This window comes from Alligator sinensis, unplaced genomic scaffold, assembly GCF_000455745.1.
Source record: "Alligator sinensis unplaced genomic scaffold, ASM45574v1 scaffold279_1, whole genome shotgun sequence".
Lineage (NCBI taxonomy): Eukaryota > Metazoa > Chordata > Crocodylia > Alligatoridae > Alligator > Alligator sinensis.
This window is the reverse complement of record NW_005842434.1, coordinates 513095-526743: the sequence shown is the minus strand read 5'-3', so window position 1 is coordinate 526743 and position 13649 is coordinate 513095. Positions and strand designations below refer to the sequence as shown.

The 13649-nt window shown below is 39.9% G+C and overlaps 1 protein-coding gene across 6 annotated transcripts in view; it reads left to right on the top strand.

Annotated features, from left to right (window-relative positions):
- The window catches only part of ANO10 (anoctamin 10), a 246716-nt gene that overhangs the window by 118503 nt on the left and 114564 nt on the right, over positions 1–13649 (top strand). Inside the window, exon 13 of one of the 6 annotated variants that reach the window (XM_025211856.1) lies at positions 11116–11174. The exons of the other annotated variants lie outside the window; for them this stretch is intronic. Coding sequence (XP_025067641.1) covers positions 11116–11151 — 36 coding nt within the window. The 3' untranslated portion in view covers positions 11152–11174. Of the gene's footprint in view, positions 1–11115; positions 11175–13649 lie in introns of those variants that run through there. 6 annotated transcript variants of the gene reach the window in all.

Sequence of the window (13649 nt, the reverse complement as noted above, 5' to 3'; positions counted from 1 at the left end):
TGTAGGGAAGGAAATGCAAAACGAGAAATTGAATTTTCTTAGGAGCGCTGCAGAAGTAGTGTATTTCTTCAGTTGGAGACACAGCAACACTTCCATTTCAATAAGTACTAGTTTTAACATGTTTTTAAAGGGGGTGCCATAGTTCTGAAAGATGGTGACTGTAATGCAGGGTTTGGAGAGTGGAAGAAATGCGAGCTAAAGCAAATACTTTAATAGGATTTTTTATTTTTTTTTGCATTTATAAAGTTACCAGAAAAAATATTTCATTTTAGTTCAATAGTACATGTATAAATGCTAACAAACAAATACAACCACACAATTTTTTTGTGTAAAATACAAGTCCACAAACTTTGGGTTGTCACCTTTTACATGGACTAATCCTGAGTTAATTTCTTTTATGGTTCCTCTCATCAAACTGCCTCTAAATTTTCACTTTTCTGGTCTTTCTGGAACTTCTAAGGTCTCTCTTCCTCTTCTGCTGGAGCTGGGTGTCTTTTTGTTTCATTTGCAGTTCTGCTTGCCTTTCGTACTCTTTACTGCTTTTTTTGTTGGCTGCTTCTCCACACAATTTTCTTACCATTGGCTCCCTTTCTTCATGCCATAGACAAATTTTACCGTAGTCTTTTTTTTTTTTTTTTTTAACCTTAGTCTCCCAGTGTTTGCCTTAGTTTCACAAAGGAAGGACTACTTTGTGAACTGCTTGCTTATTTCCAGCTGCTTAATTTTGCACAGCACTTCACCATAAATATACTAAGCAGATCAAGTAGCACATCAGTCAGCAAAAATCTTACCTAAAACTCCTGCAGTAACACCAGGATTGCAAAATCTCAAAAAGGCAGTAAGTAATGAGGGAAATCAGGTAACTACCTACAGTGCCAGACTGTACGTATAACAACTTTACATTAGCTATGCTAGTACTGTGTGTTAGGACCTGCCTGCCAGTTTCATAAAGTTGATCTTTAAAGTTGATCCTAGTGATGAGATTGGAGATGGTGGCAAGACTCATAAAACAACTATTAGTTGTTAATCTACTTACCCTTTGTACGTGAATACTGTTCAGTGAATACTCTGAAACTCATTAGGTCAGTTTAATAACAATGCTACTGACAGACATAGGGAGAAAAAAATGGTGCTTTACCAGAAGAGGTGCTGCCTCAGTTTGACCTGGCTCGCCCAACATCTGTATAGATTGTACACTTCTGAGGGGCTTTTTGGTGCTTTTATCTAATAGCTGATTGAATCAGCTGACTCAGCTATTAGATAAAAGTGTCAAAAAGCCCCGCTTTTGGGCATGAGCTGAGCTTGGTGCAGGGGTACTCTGAGCTGAAAGTAAAGCACCCCCTGTGGACACTGGATTTTAGGAGCCCAGCCCTTATACCTTTCTTCTGGGCAGGCACAACCCTCAGACTGACCACAACACCTGCCAGTTGATACTAGGAGAATTTATTGATCAAGAGTGGTAACAAAAAAGCAACAGTACAAACAATCAAACAATTCTATATCTACCAATCCTAGAGCTGTCATCAGAGTCAAGGTAAATCTGGTCAGGATGCAGGCTGCACTCTCTCTTAGGTGTCAGCAGTCTGGAGGTGGGATGCCGAGGCCCACAGCCCCCCTCCAGTGGGTGCATGAGACAGACTGCTGGTATGCCATTGGTCCACGGTGGCCTCAGGGACCTTTCCTGGGGAACAGGGACGGGGATGGGAACTGTTCTTAAAGAAGAGAAGGAGGGTCGAGGAGGGACAGGAGGGACCCTTTGTTAATCTCAAGTCTTTGCTTTTGTATTCTTCTCCCCCCTTCATGACTCCTGATGACTTCATCCGTGGCTATCTCTGATTGGTTGTCTTTCGGTGTTGACATATCCATGTAGCCTTCCGGGCCTTCTTCTGATTTAGTCTGTTCCCCCAAAACTGGGACTCGGCCTCCCTGCTGCTCTGGGGCCTTGTAGCTGGTGTCACTTATCTTGCATTATGGAACAGTATGTTACATCCTTCCTTTGGTTCCCAGGCTGTGTGTCCTTGTTGTGTTAGACAACCTGTCTGCCTTGAAGGCTGTGGTCTTGTGTTATGGCATGCCCCTCTCAATTCTCAGGCTGTGTCCATCCATTGGCCTTGTGCTAGACAGCCCGTCTGTTCTCAGGGCTATGAGAAACTGTGTGCGTGTCTCCCAAGCTCTTTAGAAATCCATTTAACCCCTGCTGCCAATCTTGATTCCTTATAATGCATATATCTGTACCTATAAGCCAATTCCCAAAAAACAGGCCTTTAAATACCGTTTCTAAGCCAACATATTCCCCTCCTTGAAGATATATCTTCATACTATACTGGAGCATAATCACTGGCATCGCCTGAAATGTTCATGACATTTGTGGGGAGGACTTCCACCAGTCATCCTGGAAAAAGTATGACGACATTTGTGGTCAGGGGCTCTAACGGGCTGGACACTGATGAACCCTTAACCATTGTTCAAATGTCACCCATAACCCCCTCTGACTTGGTCTCTTGCCTCAGCATTCCCTAGCCCAGCAACCAACTTTTAGCCAATTGTGTTTAAATAGGCCTCCCACACTAGGACTGGGGAACGTATGGCTCGAGATGCCCACCAAACCTTTTACTCAGCATTTCAGGTAGCATGCCACTCTGCAGTTACCTGATTGTCAAGATGGCTATTCAGATTAGAAGAACATTCGATGATCAGAATCCCTGGGGACCAGACATGTCCTTGGCAACTTTACCCCTCCTGTATATTGGGCAATGCTTTCTTGTTGTCTCAACTGGATGCTTGGTAGCACTACCAGTGCCCCTCCATCCTGTAAAAGGCTGGAAAAATGCCAAAGGTTAGAACTTTCCCAACCCGCCATAGAAACCAGGCATGCTGTCTGCACAGGAAGGTCTGGTCTTCCTCTGGGATCCCATCACTTTACTCTGTGTTCCGAATCTCTGCACAAATTCTGGGAATTGAACAAACTATATTACATACTACTACTACAATACAAGCTAAAATACATGTCTAACACAAACAAAACAAAAAAGAAAAAAGGAAAGAAAATAACTGTCAAAAGGCTGACAATAAAACAAATAATCAATCAAGCCTTCTCGATCTTTGGCATGGCTGAATTCTGAGGCCTTGGAGGAGATGCTCTGCATGATGCACCATTTTTTGTAGCCACTCTGCAGGTATTTTATAGCCTACCAAGAAGTTTTGCTTTACATTTCACAGTCCAGCACAGTTGACACCACAATCACGTACAGCAATAGCATGTTACAGACACAGCAAAACACAATCATTACACAACACAGTTCAGCTCAATTCCTTTCTGTAGTTAGCAAATGTCATGATGCTTCAGCGCTGGTTCCATCCTGCAAAACACAAAGACAAAAAGAGAAGGGCTCACCCTTCTTGATTAGTTTACTTTCAGCTGGTACACTGTGGCTGACTTTGCTTGGCCTATAGCTGTCCTGGCACTCATCCAAAATATTCCCCTCCTTGCACCTTGCAGAGGTTGCTTTTACAGCAGTGCTCTCCTCTCAAAGTGGCATCAAGGTGTATCTTGCCACATATCTCTTTTCCTTGGTCTTCACCAAGGGTTTTTCTGTCAGAGTATGTTCCCCCTAGCCTTTTCCCAATGAATGGTAACCCACAAGACAGTGGGACCTAGAGTTTTAAGGTGCCCTATATTCACTCCTGCCCATTTCCCAGCGTGGTTATTCTGCGGCATTTTGCAGAGACTACCCCGCTACAAATAGCTCCACCACTAACCACATCCAGGAGGGTGGCAGTTTCAGGTCATACCCAGGACCAAACTCTCCGCTCTCGTACTCTGATCATCTTCATTCCTCATGGGCACCGCGTCTCACTTCTGGGTGCAGGCTTCCGCTCCGGCAGCTTTAACAGTGGTCTTTTCTCTGTGCCCCTTCTCAGGACTGCCAGATCATTTGGTCTTCTAGAGCCCTGCAGAGCCTTCATCAGATCTTTCTCTCTCTCTCTTGGCTTCACTCAGAGCCTCTGGACTCATCCAGTTCTATTCTCTCCTGTTCTAACCCTTCCTGGACTCCAAGTCACTGACTCTCCCTTTCACACCTTTCAGACTCTGAGTTCCTGGCTTCCCATGCTCTCACAAACTTTGGCTGGACACTGCTCTTTATCACCCACTCTCAATTACTCCCTGTACTCTGTAAGTCTATTCTCAAACCCTTCATAGATATTTTACTTTCCAGCAGGTCTCTCTGAAGTCTCTCTCAACTCTGATGGCAATACTCCAGCAGATCTCTCTAGCAGCTTTTTAGAATACCCACTCCCTTCTGGGTCTTACCTAGCTTACAGCTTTCCTTCTCTTTAACAGATCTTAACCATATCCTTTCTGGGATACAGGCTTCACAATCCATTCTCATCAGTGGGCCCTTTTCGCCTTGCTCTCTGCAAACCAATCCATCCAGCAAATTTTGGTCTCTCTTTCTACCTGTGTCTAACAGCTGCATAATCTGTGCTGGCCTTGCTTTCTACTAACTGAAAACAATCTCTGTCTCTCCATCTCATAGACACAAAGTCCAGAAAGCTCCGTTTCAGGACTGAGAGCCGCCCTCTGAAAGATTGCAGGTGACGACTTACATGCCACATACAATCCCTTCAGGGAAACTCTTCCTACCTCCAAAGGAACCCTCAAACTATGCGTCTGCAGAGGAGAAAAGCAAAACATGCCTCTGATAAGCTCACTTCTCTTTCTCTGCCCAGAGTAACTCAAAGTAATTCTGGGCACTGATCTCTGTTTACACAGCTGTACCCTGATGTTTCCCACAACAAGCTGTTACACTCTTGTAACAATCTCTTCTAGGCTCTTCACTGTTCTTGGAGAGGCGGGGAGGAGAACCAAGTTTCTCCCTCACTGTCCAATCACAAATTCTCTGCCACTGGCTGAGCGGATGTCCAGTAATGTACCTTGTCTCTTTCTTTGCCACCTCCTGCCTCTATTTTCTGGTGTACACAGGATCCCAAAGTATCTTTAACTAGTAACATACCTCTCAACTGTCTCTCTCATCTCTCTGGAGCTGCACTGCCAGGATAACACTCTGCCTTAACCTACACTTGCACCTGTATCCTACACCTTACAAACTCCACAACAAACACATAACTGCTCTTGACCTATCTCCATACAGAGGACTGTAACCCTTCCCAAGGACCTTAGAGTCAAAGGACCCTGTTCATTTACACAGCCTTTCCAGCAGAGAGATGATTTTCTCTGCTCTCTAGCTTCCTATTGCAAACACAACAAACAGCAAACTAAATCCCAAGTGGACCACAGCATGTACCCGTGTCCACTACTCTGCCTGGCCTAGACAGACAGTCTTCTGGTCAGCAGTAATAAACAACATTTTCTGCACAACACTTAGAACCTTAGCTAATTACCATACAGCTCTAACTTACTACAAATCTCAGCTAACCCCTCTAGAAAGGGTCACTCTGTATCAACACATTCCCCAATCAGTCTGGTTACTGCCCTTGTGTCCCGGTGGAGTTGCCAGTTGTTGACACTGGATTTTAGGAACCCAGCCCTTATTTATACCTTTGTTCTGGGCGGGCACAACCTTCAGACTGACTACAACACCTGCCAGTTGATAATAGGCGAATTTATTGAAACAGAGCTATAACAAAAAAGCAACAATACAAATGATTAAACAATTCTGTATCTACCAATCCTATGGCTGTTGGCAGGGTCATAGATTCATAGATTGTAGAGTCAGAAGGGACCACAATGGATCATTGTGTCTGACCCCCTGCCTCTGGCAGGAAAGAGGACTGAGGTCAGATGACCCCAGCCAGGTGACTATCTAGCCTCCTCTTGAAGACCTCTAAGCTAGGTGATAGCACCCTCTCTCTTGGAAGCCCATTCCAGATCCTGGCCACCCTTACTGTGAAAAATGTCTTCCTAATATCTAACCTAAATCCACTCTCAACTAGTTTACACCCATTATTCCTAATCACTCCCTGGGGCGCCTTAGTAAACAGCACTTCCCCTATTCCCCATTGACCTCCCCTAATTTATAGGTGGCCACAAGATCTCCCCTCAGCCATCTCGTGTGAAGGTACATCTGGGCAGGGTCAAGGTACATCTGGGCAGGATGCAGCCTCTACTCCTAAGGCTCACTCGCTCTCTTAGGGGGGTAAATTCAAGACAAGCATCCAATAATTAAATTCTGTACCTGGAGGATTATAACAAATTTATACGTTTTCCATATATAGAATCTAATTATTGGGGGTGGAGGGTGGGGAGGTCATCTTATAATAAGGGTCATCTTGTATTCATTAAATATGTAAGTGTGGTGAAGAACAGGATCTGAATGCAGTGAACTGTACATAAATATTCATTAACTATTTCAAAAATTATAGAAAGTGGATTATACTAACAAGGGCTTTAATATTATAAATTATAACTTGATTCTAACTACAGTATGTTCCTTATTCTATTTATTTGTTTATTGATATTATTAACAAAGAAAACAAAATATATTTCTATAATCAAGAAATATTGCTACTTTTTGGCAAAGTAAATGAATTGAAAGAGAGAGAAGTAATCTGTGATACTGTGACTCTTTATTGTATATGACATCATCCTAAAACTGGCACCTTTTTTGAATTATGCCTAATGACACAGGGTATTGCCTAGATTCACTTGGTGGTGGAATTTAATGTGGAACATGACACAGCAAAACTATGATTAGAAGTATAATCAACTCAGGCAGTGCTAGTGTTGGGCTTTTCTGTTTTGTTTTGTTTCTTTACCTCACCTCTCTTGAGCAAATGGTATGTTAGCTGAGTTATACAAGTAGAATTATTTAGTGTCTTTTTTTTTTTTTAACTATAACATCTTTATTTTAAGCAGTTACATTAGCATACACCAGCGTTCATCATGTTTTTTGTATATGTGGAGAGTGGTTTCACTACTATTCTTTTACTTTTTCTAAACTTTTTAATACTTACTTTTTTTTTTTTTTTAGTGACAAACCATATGTTGTCTCAGAATTATTCTTTGGGAGTTGACATAAAACTCAGGGTCAGGAGTTTATGGCCCTCTTGCTCCTGAAGTAAATGGAGACAAGGATGGCAGAAGGCAGCACACTTGATGCTCTAGGGCCAAGAAAACAAGCTGCGTGGTTCACTGTCTGTCTTCCATGAGTAGCCTAGGTGTCAGTTTCTTTAGGACCGATCACTCACCCTTGAGGACACAAATGAAGTGGATATGTGGTAGCTGTCAAAAAAAAAAAAAAAGAATGACTTTTCTTAAGACTTTCTGATGCTGTTTTCTTTCAGACTCTTCATTTAAATAATGTATTATTATTATTATTATTATTATTATTATCATTAGGTAGGAGTGAGATCTGGACTCTGGGGCTCCTTCCATGACAGATCTATGTGACCAAGGGGTGGTGGCAGGAGTCTGGCAGCAGCAGGGAGAGTGGGCCTGTATCACAGCCCAGGCTTGTCCCCACACCACTGGCTTTGCCTAATGGGACCCAGGTGCCCTGAATTATGCAGTAGGCCATGGTCTCTAGCAGGCCTCCAACTTCCAGGAGCCTGGAATGTTGAATGTTTGACACCAGTGGTTTAAGGCATATTCAGATAAAAAGCTGAACTGCATTCTAAACAGCCAATAATTTAATTTGTGTCAGTTTATATTATTCCTTGGGAAATGATAAGCGTATATAATAGAGGCTGAAACAGAACATCTATTTAATAGAGTCTGAAATATGAGACTGAAACTTCTGTACCTTTAAGACTTACTTCATGCATTGTAAATAATGTCAAACTGCTGGCTAAGTTGACATAGGGATTTTTCAGTTTAACTTAGTTTACCAAAACAGCAGTAAGACTTGAGGCTGAATAATCACAATATAAGATTAAATTTAATTCACAATATTAGAATGATTCTTATTTCTGGTCTTCATGAAAATATTTTTTCTAACTTTACTGATGAGGCATCTGTTTTTCTTTAAGTGTCTATGAATTAAATCAGGACTGAATTAATTTAAGAAAAAAACAGTTTAATTTATTATGGATTTTTGGGTAGTTGGCATTAGATCAATTAATTTAACATTTTTACCCAAACATGCCCTATGAGCTTATTCAAATTATAATTAAGATACAATATAGATGTAGTATTTAACTCCCTGACTTATGCTATATTAACATCTGCACGGATATTTTACAGCTAAGTGATTGCTTCCTCCTGTTGAAGGAGGTTATCTTCTTTCCATTTAAAGAATGTATCTTTTATTCTTGCTGAAGATATGAATAGCATAATTTAAACTTCTGAATATATAATGTTAGGACTGTTTGGGAGCTCTTACATAAATTTAGTTGATTTGAATTACAAGTCAATAGAATCAAGTACATTTACTGACTGAGCTTACTCCTTTAGAGTACTGATATTTTACAGATAGATCAGGGTGCGTTAGAAGTAGCTGACTAATCTGGGAATGAAAAGGGCTTCATGAATTTTTTTATAGCTTACGCTCTGTTTTTAAAAACAGTATGAAATGAGCCTGTTGTCCTTCAGAAAGTTTTGAGCATCTCTTTCACATGAATATGTGCGTAGTTAGTATAATTTAAAAGTTGGATGTTTATCTCCTGCAGTTTTTTAAACTTACCATAATAAATTTAGAAGATGGTATAGTAGAAGTGAATATGTTTTGTAATGGTAACCAGTTTGTGTGCATATGCTTCCATATCTACATTTTTGTATAGCTCAAAGGGATTGGAAATACCCAACTCCCAGTGACTCCAGTGAGAGTAGCAGATGCAGGGGACTCTTAAGGATTGGCATCCTAGTGATGAAGACAAGCTTCCTGTATCCAAAGCTCTTGTAATTTTAACTAATTGTTAAAGTAGGATATAGAAACAACAAATAAGGAGAATGGAAGAAAAGCACAACTACCCAAGGTTATGTATTTGCTTTGGTTGTACATTATGCATCCTTAGATCCAAGTTTTTTATGATTACACCAAATTCATTACATATATTTAAGAGAAGTATTCAGAAAATCTTGCTGAGGGATGACACTAAGCAGCCTAGCCTGAAAAGGAAGGGTGCTCCAAAGTACGGGTTAGAATGAGAAATAGTAACAGTGAGGGCATAGATCGAAGCAAAACTGGCAAATTTCAGGATCTGAACAGATGTGTGGTAGAGGTCAGAGTTGTGAAGCTTAAAAGTAGGAATGATTGGAAAACTGAGGAAGTTTGGAATCACTGTGCATATAAAGTAGACATGTGTCTAGTCATAGATCACTGATATGTGTCACTGTGTTGTGTGTGTGTGTGTGTGTGTGTGTGTGTGTGTGTAATATAATATGACTATGTATATGCCTGTATGTCTGTATAATTTTTTCCCTCCTTTTTCTCCTTAGTTGTATTGATTTTATAACAGAAGTACTCTCCTTTTGGAGTGCTGTTTGAAAGTAATATTTGTGATAGACAATAACTTGTTAAGGTAATATCTTATATTGGACCAATAATTTCTAAACCATCACAGCTACAACATCACTCTTACACTTAGTAATATTTGGCATAGTTATAAAAAAACAAAACTTTCTATTTCTGTCATCTTGAATAAGGTTTGAATATTTCATTTTTTTAAATCCTTATATCCTGTGTAATCAGTTACTATTGAATTCCAGTGCTCTTTGACATTTGAGCTTCAGATTCATGATTCTGTCCTGTCTTCCATTCAGTGCATGCTTGCTGAATATGATAGATTGTTTTAAAATGGCTTGGTAGAATGCAGAATTTCTTGATTATAACCAAGGATCCTGGTTTTCTCTGTTTACCAATTGCAAATTATCTGATTAAAAACCCCAAAACCCATGTTCTCCACAATTAAAATGGAATGTCACTTTTATTTTTATATACATACATGCATGCATGTGTGTTGAACACAATGTTTTATTGATATATTTACAATTTTAAAAGCAGTTTGGAGGCCTACCAGTGCCTCAGTCATTATAATAAAATACATTCTAAATACCTGTAAATTTTGGCATTTGGTTTTGTTTTTTTCATCATAGAAATGTATAGCTCCCCTTGGCCACTTTGTTGCTGTTCACTCCCCCCCTCCCAACGCCCTCGTGGTGATGAGCATCTCTGATATGCCAATGCCCTATCCATGCCCCTCACTCTCAAGCCACAGTCCTGCCAGTCCTGCTGGTGTCTCTCACTCCAAACCCACATCCCCTGGCCCTGCCAGTGCCCCTCACTCAGGACCCACAGTCTCCCAGCTCAGCTGGTGTCGCTCACTCCCCACCCACAACCCGCTCCCCCAGCCCTGCTGGTGCCCCTCATTCCACACCCACAGCCCTCCGCCTCCCTCCCCAGTCCTGCTGGAGGAGCCCCCCAGATGCCAGGGCTACAGGGCCACAGACTCATGGCAAATGGAAAACCCAGATCCCTGATTATAACTAAAGTTTGTCAAGTGCTTCTAAGCATAAAGCAGAAATGAAAATTTGTTCCTCATGTAAAATAGTGATATCTCGATCTCAAACTATATCAACTTAATTTGCAAATATTATTTGAATATTGCTGTATGTGATTTCTGTTACAGAAAGCAGGGCTGCTCCTAAACCCATTTCTTCCTTTTCATTTAAAGTCAAGGACTACAGCAAAGATTTAAAATAAAATTATCAAAATTCTGATTCCTCTGTGACTTATAATTTTCTCTAAATAATGAAAGCACTCTTGAGCAATTACATTAATAAGATTTATTTGAATTATGGTGGGTAATAAAATATAATAGAAGTTAGATTTTCTTTTTTTAGTATCTACTACTGCATAGTTGATAAGAAAAAGTAGAGGTGGTTAGTGGAAAATCTTAGACTCTCTCTGTCTCAGACAGGTCTCTTAATATTACCATCTTTAGAAACTGAGGATACCTTAGAGCAGATCCATCACTTAAGTTGGCCAAGGGAAAGCAATTTAAAAAAGAGAAAGATCTTGCTCATCAAAATAATTTTAATCTAAAATCTAATTTTATATGTCTAAGAGGTTGTCCTGACTGAAATGGTAGAGAGAATGGTATCAGCAGTCTTACTTTATATGATTTGAATGCTGTATTTTTTATTTTTTTTTTAAGCACTGCCTATCTGGGCGCACAGATGCAAGCTATTGAGGCTAATGAATGAAGAATTCAGTATATATGAAATTGTCATCTTATTTACCAGTGGCTGCGCTATACAAAATGACAACACAACAGAAACAGAAATTATTCAAGCATAGAGCTTGTGAAAGGCCTCAAAAATACTGACAAGAAAAAAAAAAAAGGAAAAATATCTCACAACTTTTTATAATTGTATCAGGCAATGAGTGCCAACTTTCAGTTGGAGAAAAAAGTACTAATTTTAATAGCATAACTAGTGCATAATTTTATATGGACTACCTTGTGAAAATGAGCTGTAAAAAATCTCTTAAAGTTTGAACAGCTCTTTACTTGACTATTTTACTATTTATTTTATCTTGTGCTATGCATTGAGATTTTATGATATTACTCATCTCATAACTGAACTGTTGAATTCTGGGAGAAAATGACTAATGGCAATAGCATAAAATTGAAAGTGTTTTAGGCGTAGCTTAACCTTTGAGCTTCTGTTTTCTCATCTGTAAATCCTTAAGTTGTCCTGCATCTCAAAAAGGTTGCACATTCCTTTATTCCTCACACTGAAGTAAAAGTGAAACTAACAGTCTGCATTCACTCATTTCTTTTTTTAATGTGAATGGTATACATTGATGTGACTAGACATTTTCTTCTCTTAAAAAAAAAAAAAAAAGAGACGTCACTTGCAACTACGAAAAGAATTACAAATATTAAGAAATAGACACCATTTTTTATTGGATTATTGTAGAAAAACTTGTCTGTAAAACAGGAACTGCCCCTTTGTTGTCAGTTTTTACTTTGAGCACATAAGGATGCATATTTCTCTTGGATTGGTTGTTACAGGATAGCATTATGTAATTCTGACAATTTGAGAAAGGATCTACTTTTATATCCAGTTGTACAGTATGTTTCATATTTTGACGTGGTGGAAATACAGTAAACTTCTGTTCCATTTTAGTGTCACTCTCACACTGTTTAGTTGGACAGAGGAAATTGAGCAGCTTTCCTTATTTTGATCCTTAGAGTAAAATTCTGGTAAAACTTAACCTTTGTTCAGCTGACTATAACTAATTTCAGTGATTTGTTGATACCCAGGTAAGGAGGAATACTTTACTGGTTATTTTTACATTATCATGCTAGCAAAACTTTTTCTTTCAATGTGTCATACTCCTCTACAAAGTTAAATGTCAGTATGTTCGCTTTAAGAGAGAGACATTTTTAAAAAAAAGAATTAGTCAAAATTTATCACTCTTAAATCGGGCCCTTAGCAGGTCTCTTATTACATAACCATCTCCCACTGGAACCTACCTTGAAATGTCTTGTTTTCCTCTGCTTATATTTATTTATTTACATTTATACAAATGTATTTATTTATTTAGTTAGTTATGGTGGCAAAGACTCCCAGCCAATATATTTGTAAAGAGATATAGTATGTTGTCATATTGGATCATAGGAAAGTAGGGTTGGAAGGGACCTTATGTGAGGTCATCTAGTCCAGCCCCCCTAACCTAAACTACAACAATGAGAAAAGTACAATTTGAACAAGCCTTTAAAAGTATAGACGGGTGATGCATGTGAAATTGGAATCGTGCTTGGGACATTTCCACATGGAAGATGATTGTTGTTAAGATGGTTATAGTGTTTTCTATATCTAAAGGTTTCAGGTTAATAGATTTTTAGAACCAGAAAGGACCATTGTAATCATCTAGTCTAACTTTTTCTTAACCCATGCCATACGACTCCGTTGAATTATATTCAGCTTCAATTCCAATAGCTGAACTAGACTATATCTTTTAGAAAGACATCTGGTCTCAACTTCAGATCTTTCAAAGACAGAAAATTCTCTATTAAATTATTCTAATTGTTAATTATCCTTACTGGGTTTTTTTTCATAGATTTCATAGACATTAGGGCTGGAAGGGACCTTGGAAGATCAGCGAGTCCAGCCCCCTGCCCAAAGGGCAGGAAGTCAGCTGGGGTCATAGGATCCCAGCAAGATAAGCATTCAGTTTCATCTTGAAGGTGTTCAATGATGGCGCTTGAACCACCTCCGGTGGCAGGCTGTTCCAGATCTTGGGGGCTCGGACAGTAAAGAAATTCTTCCTTATGTCCAGCCTGAAACGATCTTGAAGTAGTTTGTGACCATTCGACCTTGTCATCCCTTGGGGCGCTCTGGTGAACAAACGTTCCCCCAGATACTGGTGGTCACCCCTGATAAACTTGTAGGTGGCCATCAGATCACCCCTGAGCCTGCGCTTTTTCAGGCTAAAGAGCCCCAGGGCTCTCAGCCTGTCATCGTAGGGTCTGCTTCCCTGACCTCTGATCATGTGCATGGCTCTTCTCTGGACTCTCTCAAGCTTCTCCACATCCTTTTTGAATTGTGGAGCCCAAAACTGGACGCAGTACTCCAGCTGCGGCCTCACTAAGGCCGAGTACAAGGGGAGAATGACGTCCCGGGATTTGCTTGAGAAGCATCTATGGATGCAAGCCAGCGTTTTGGTCACTTTACTAGCTGC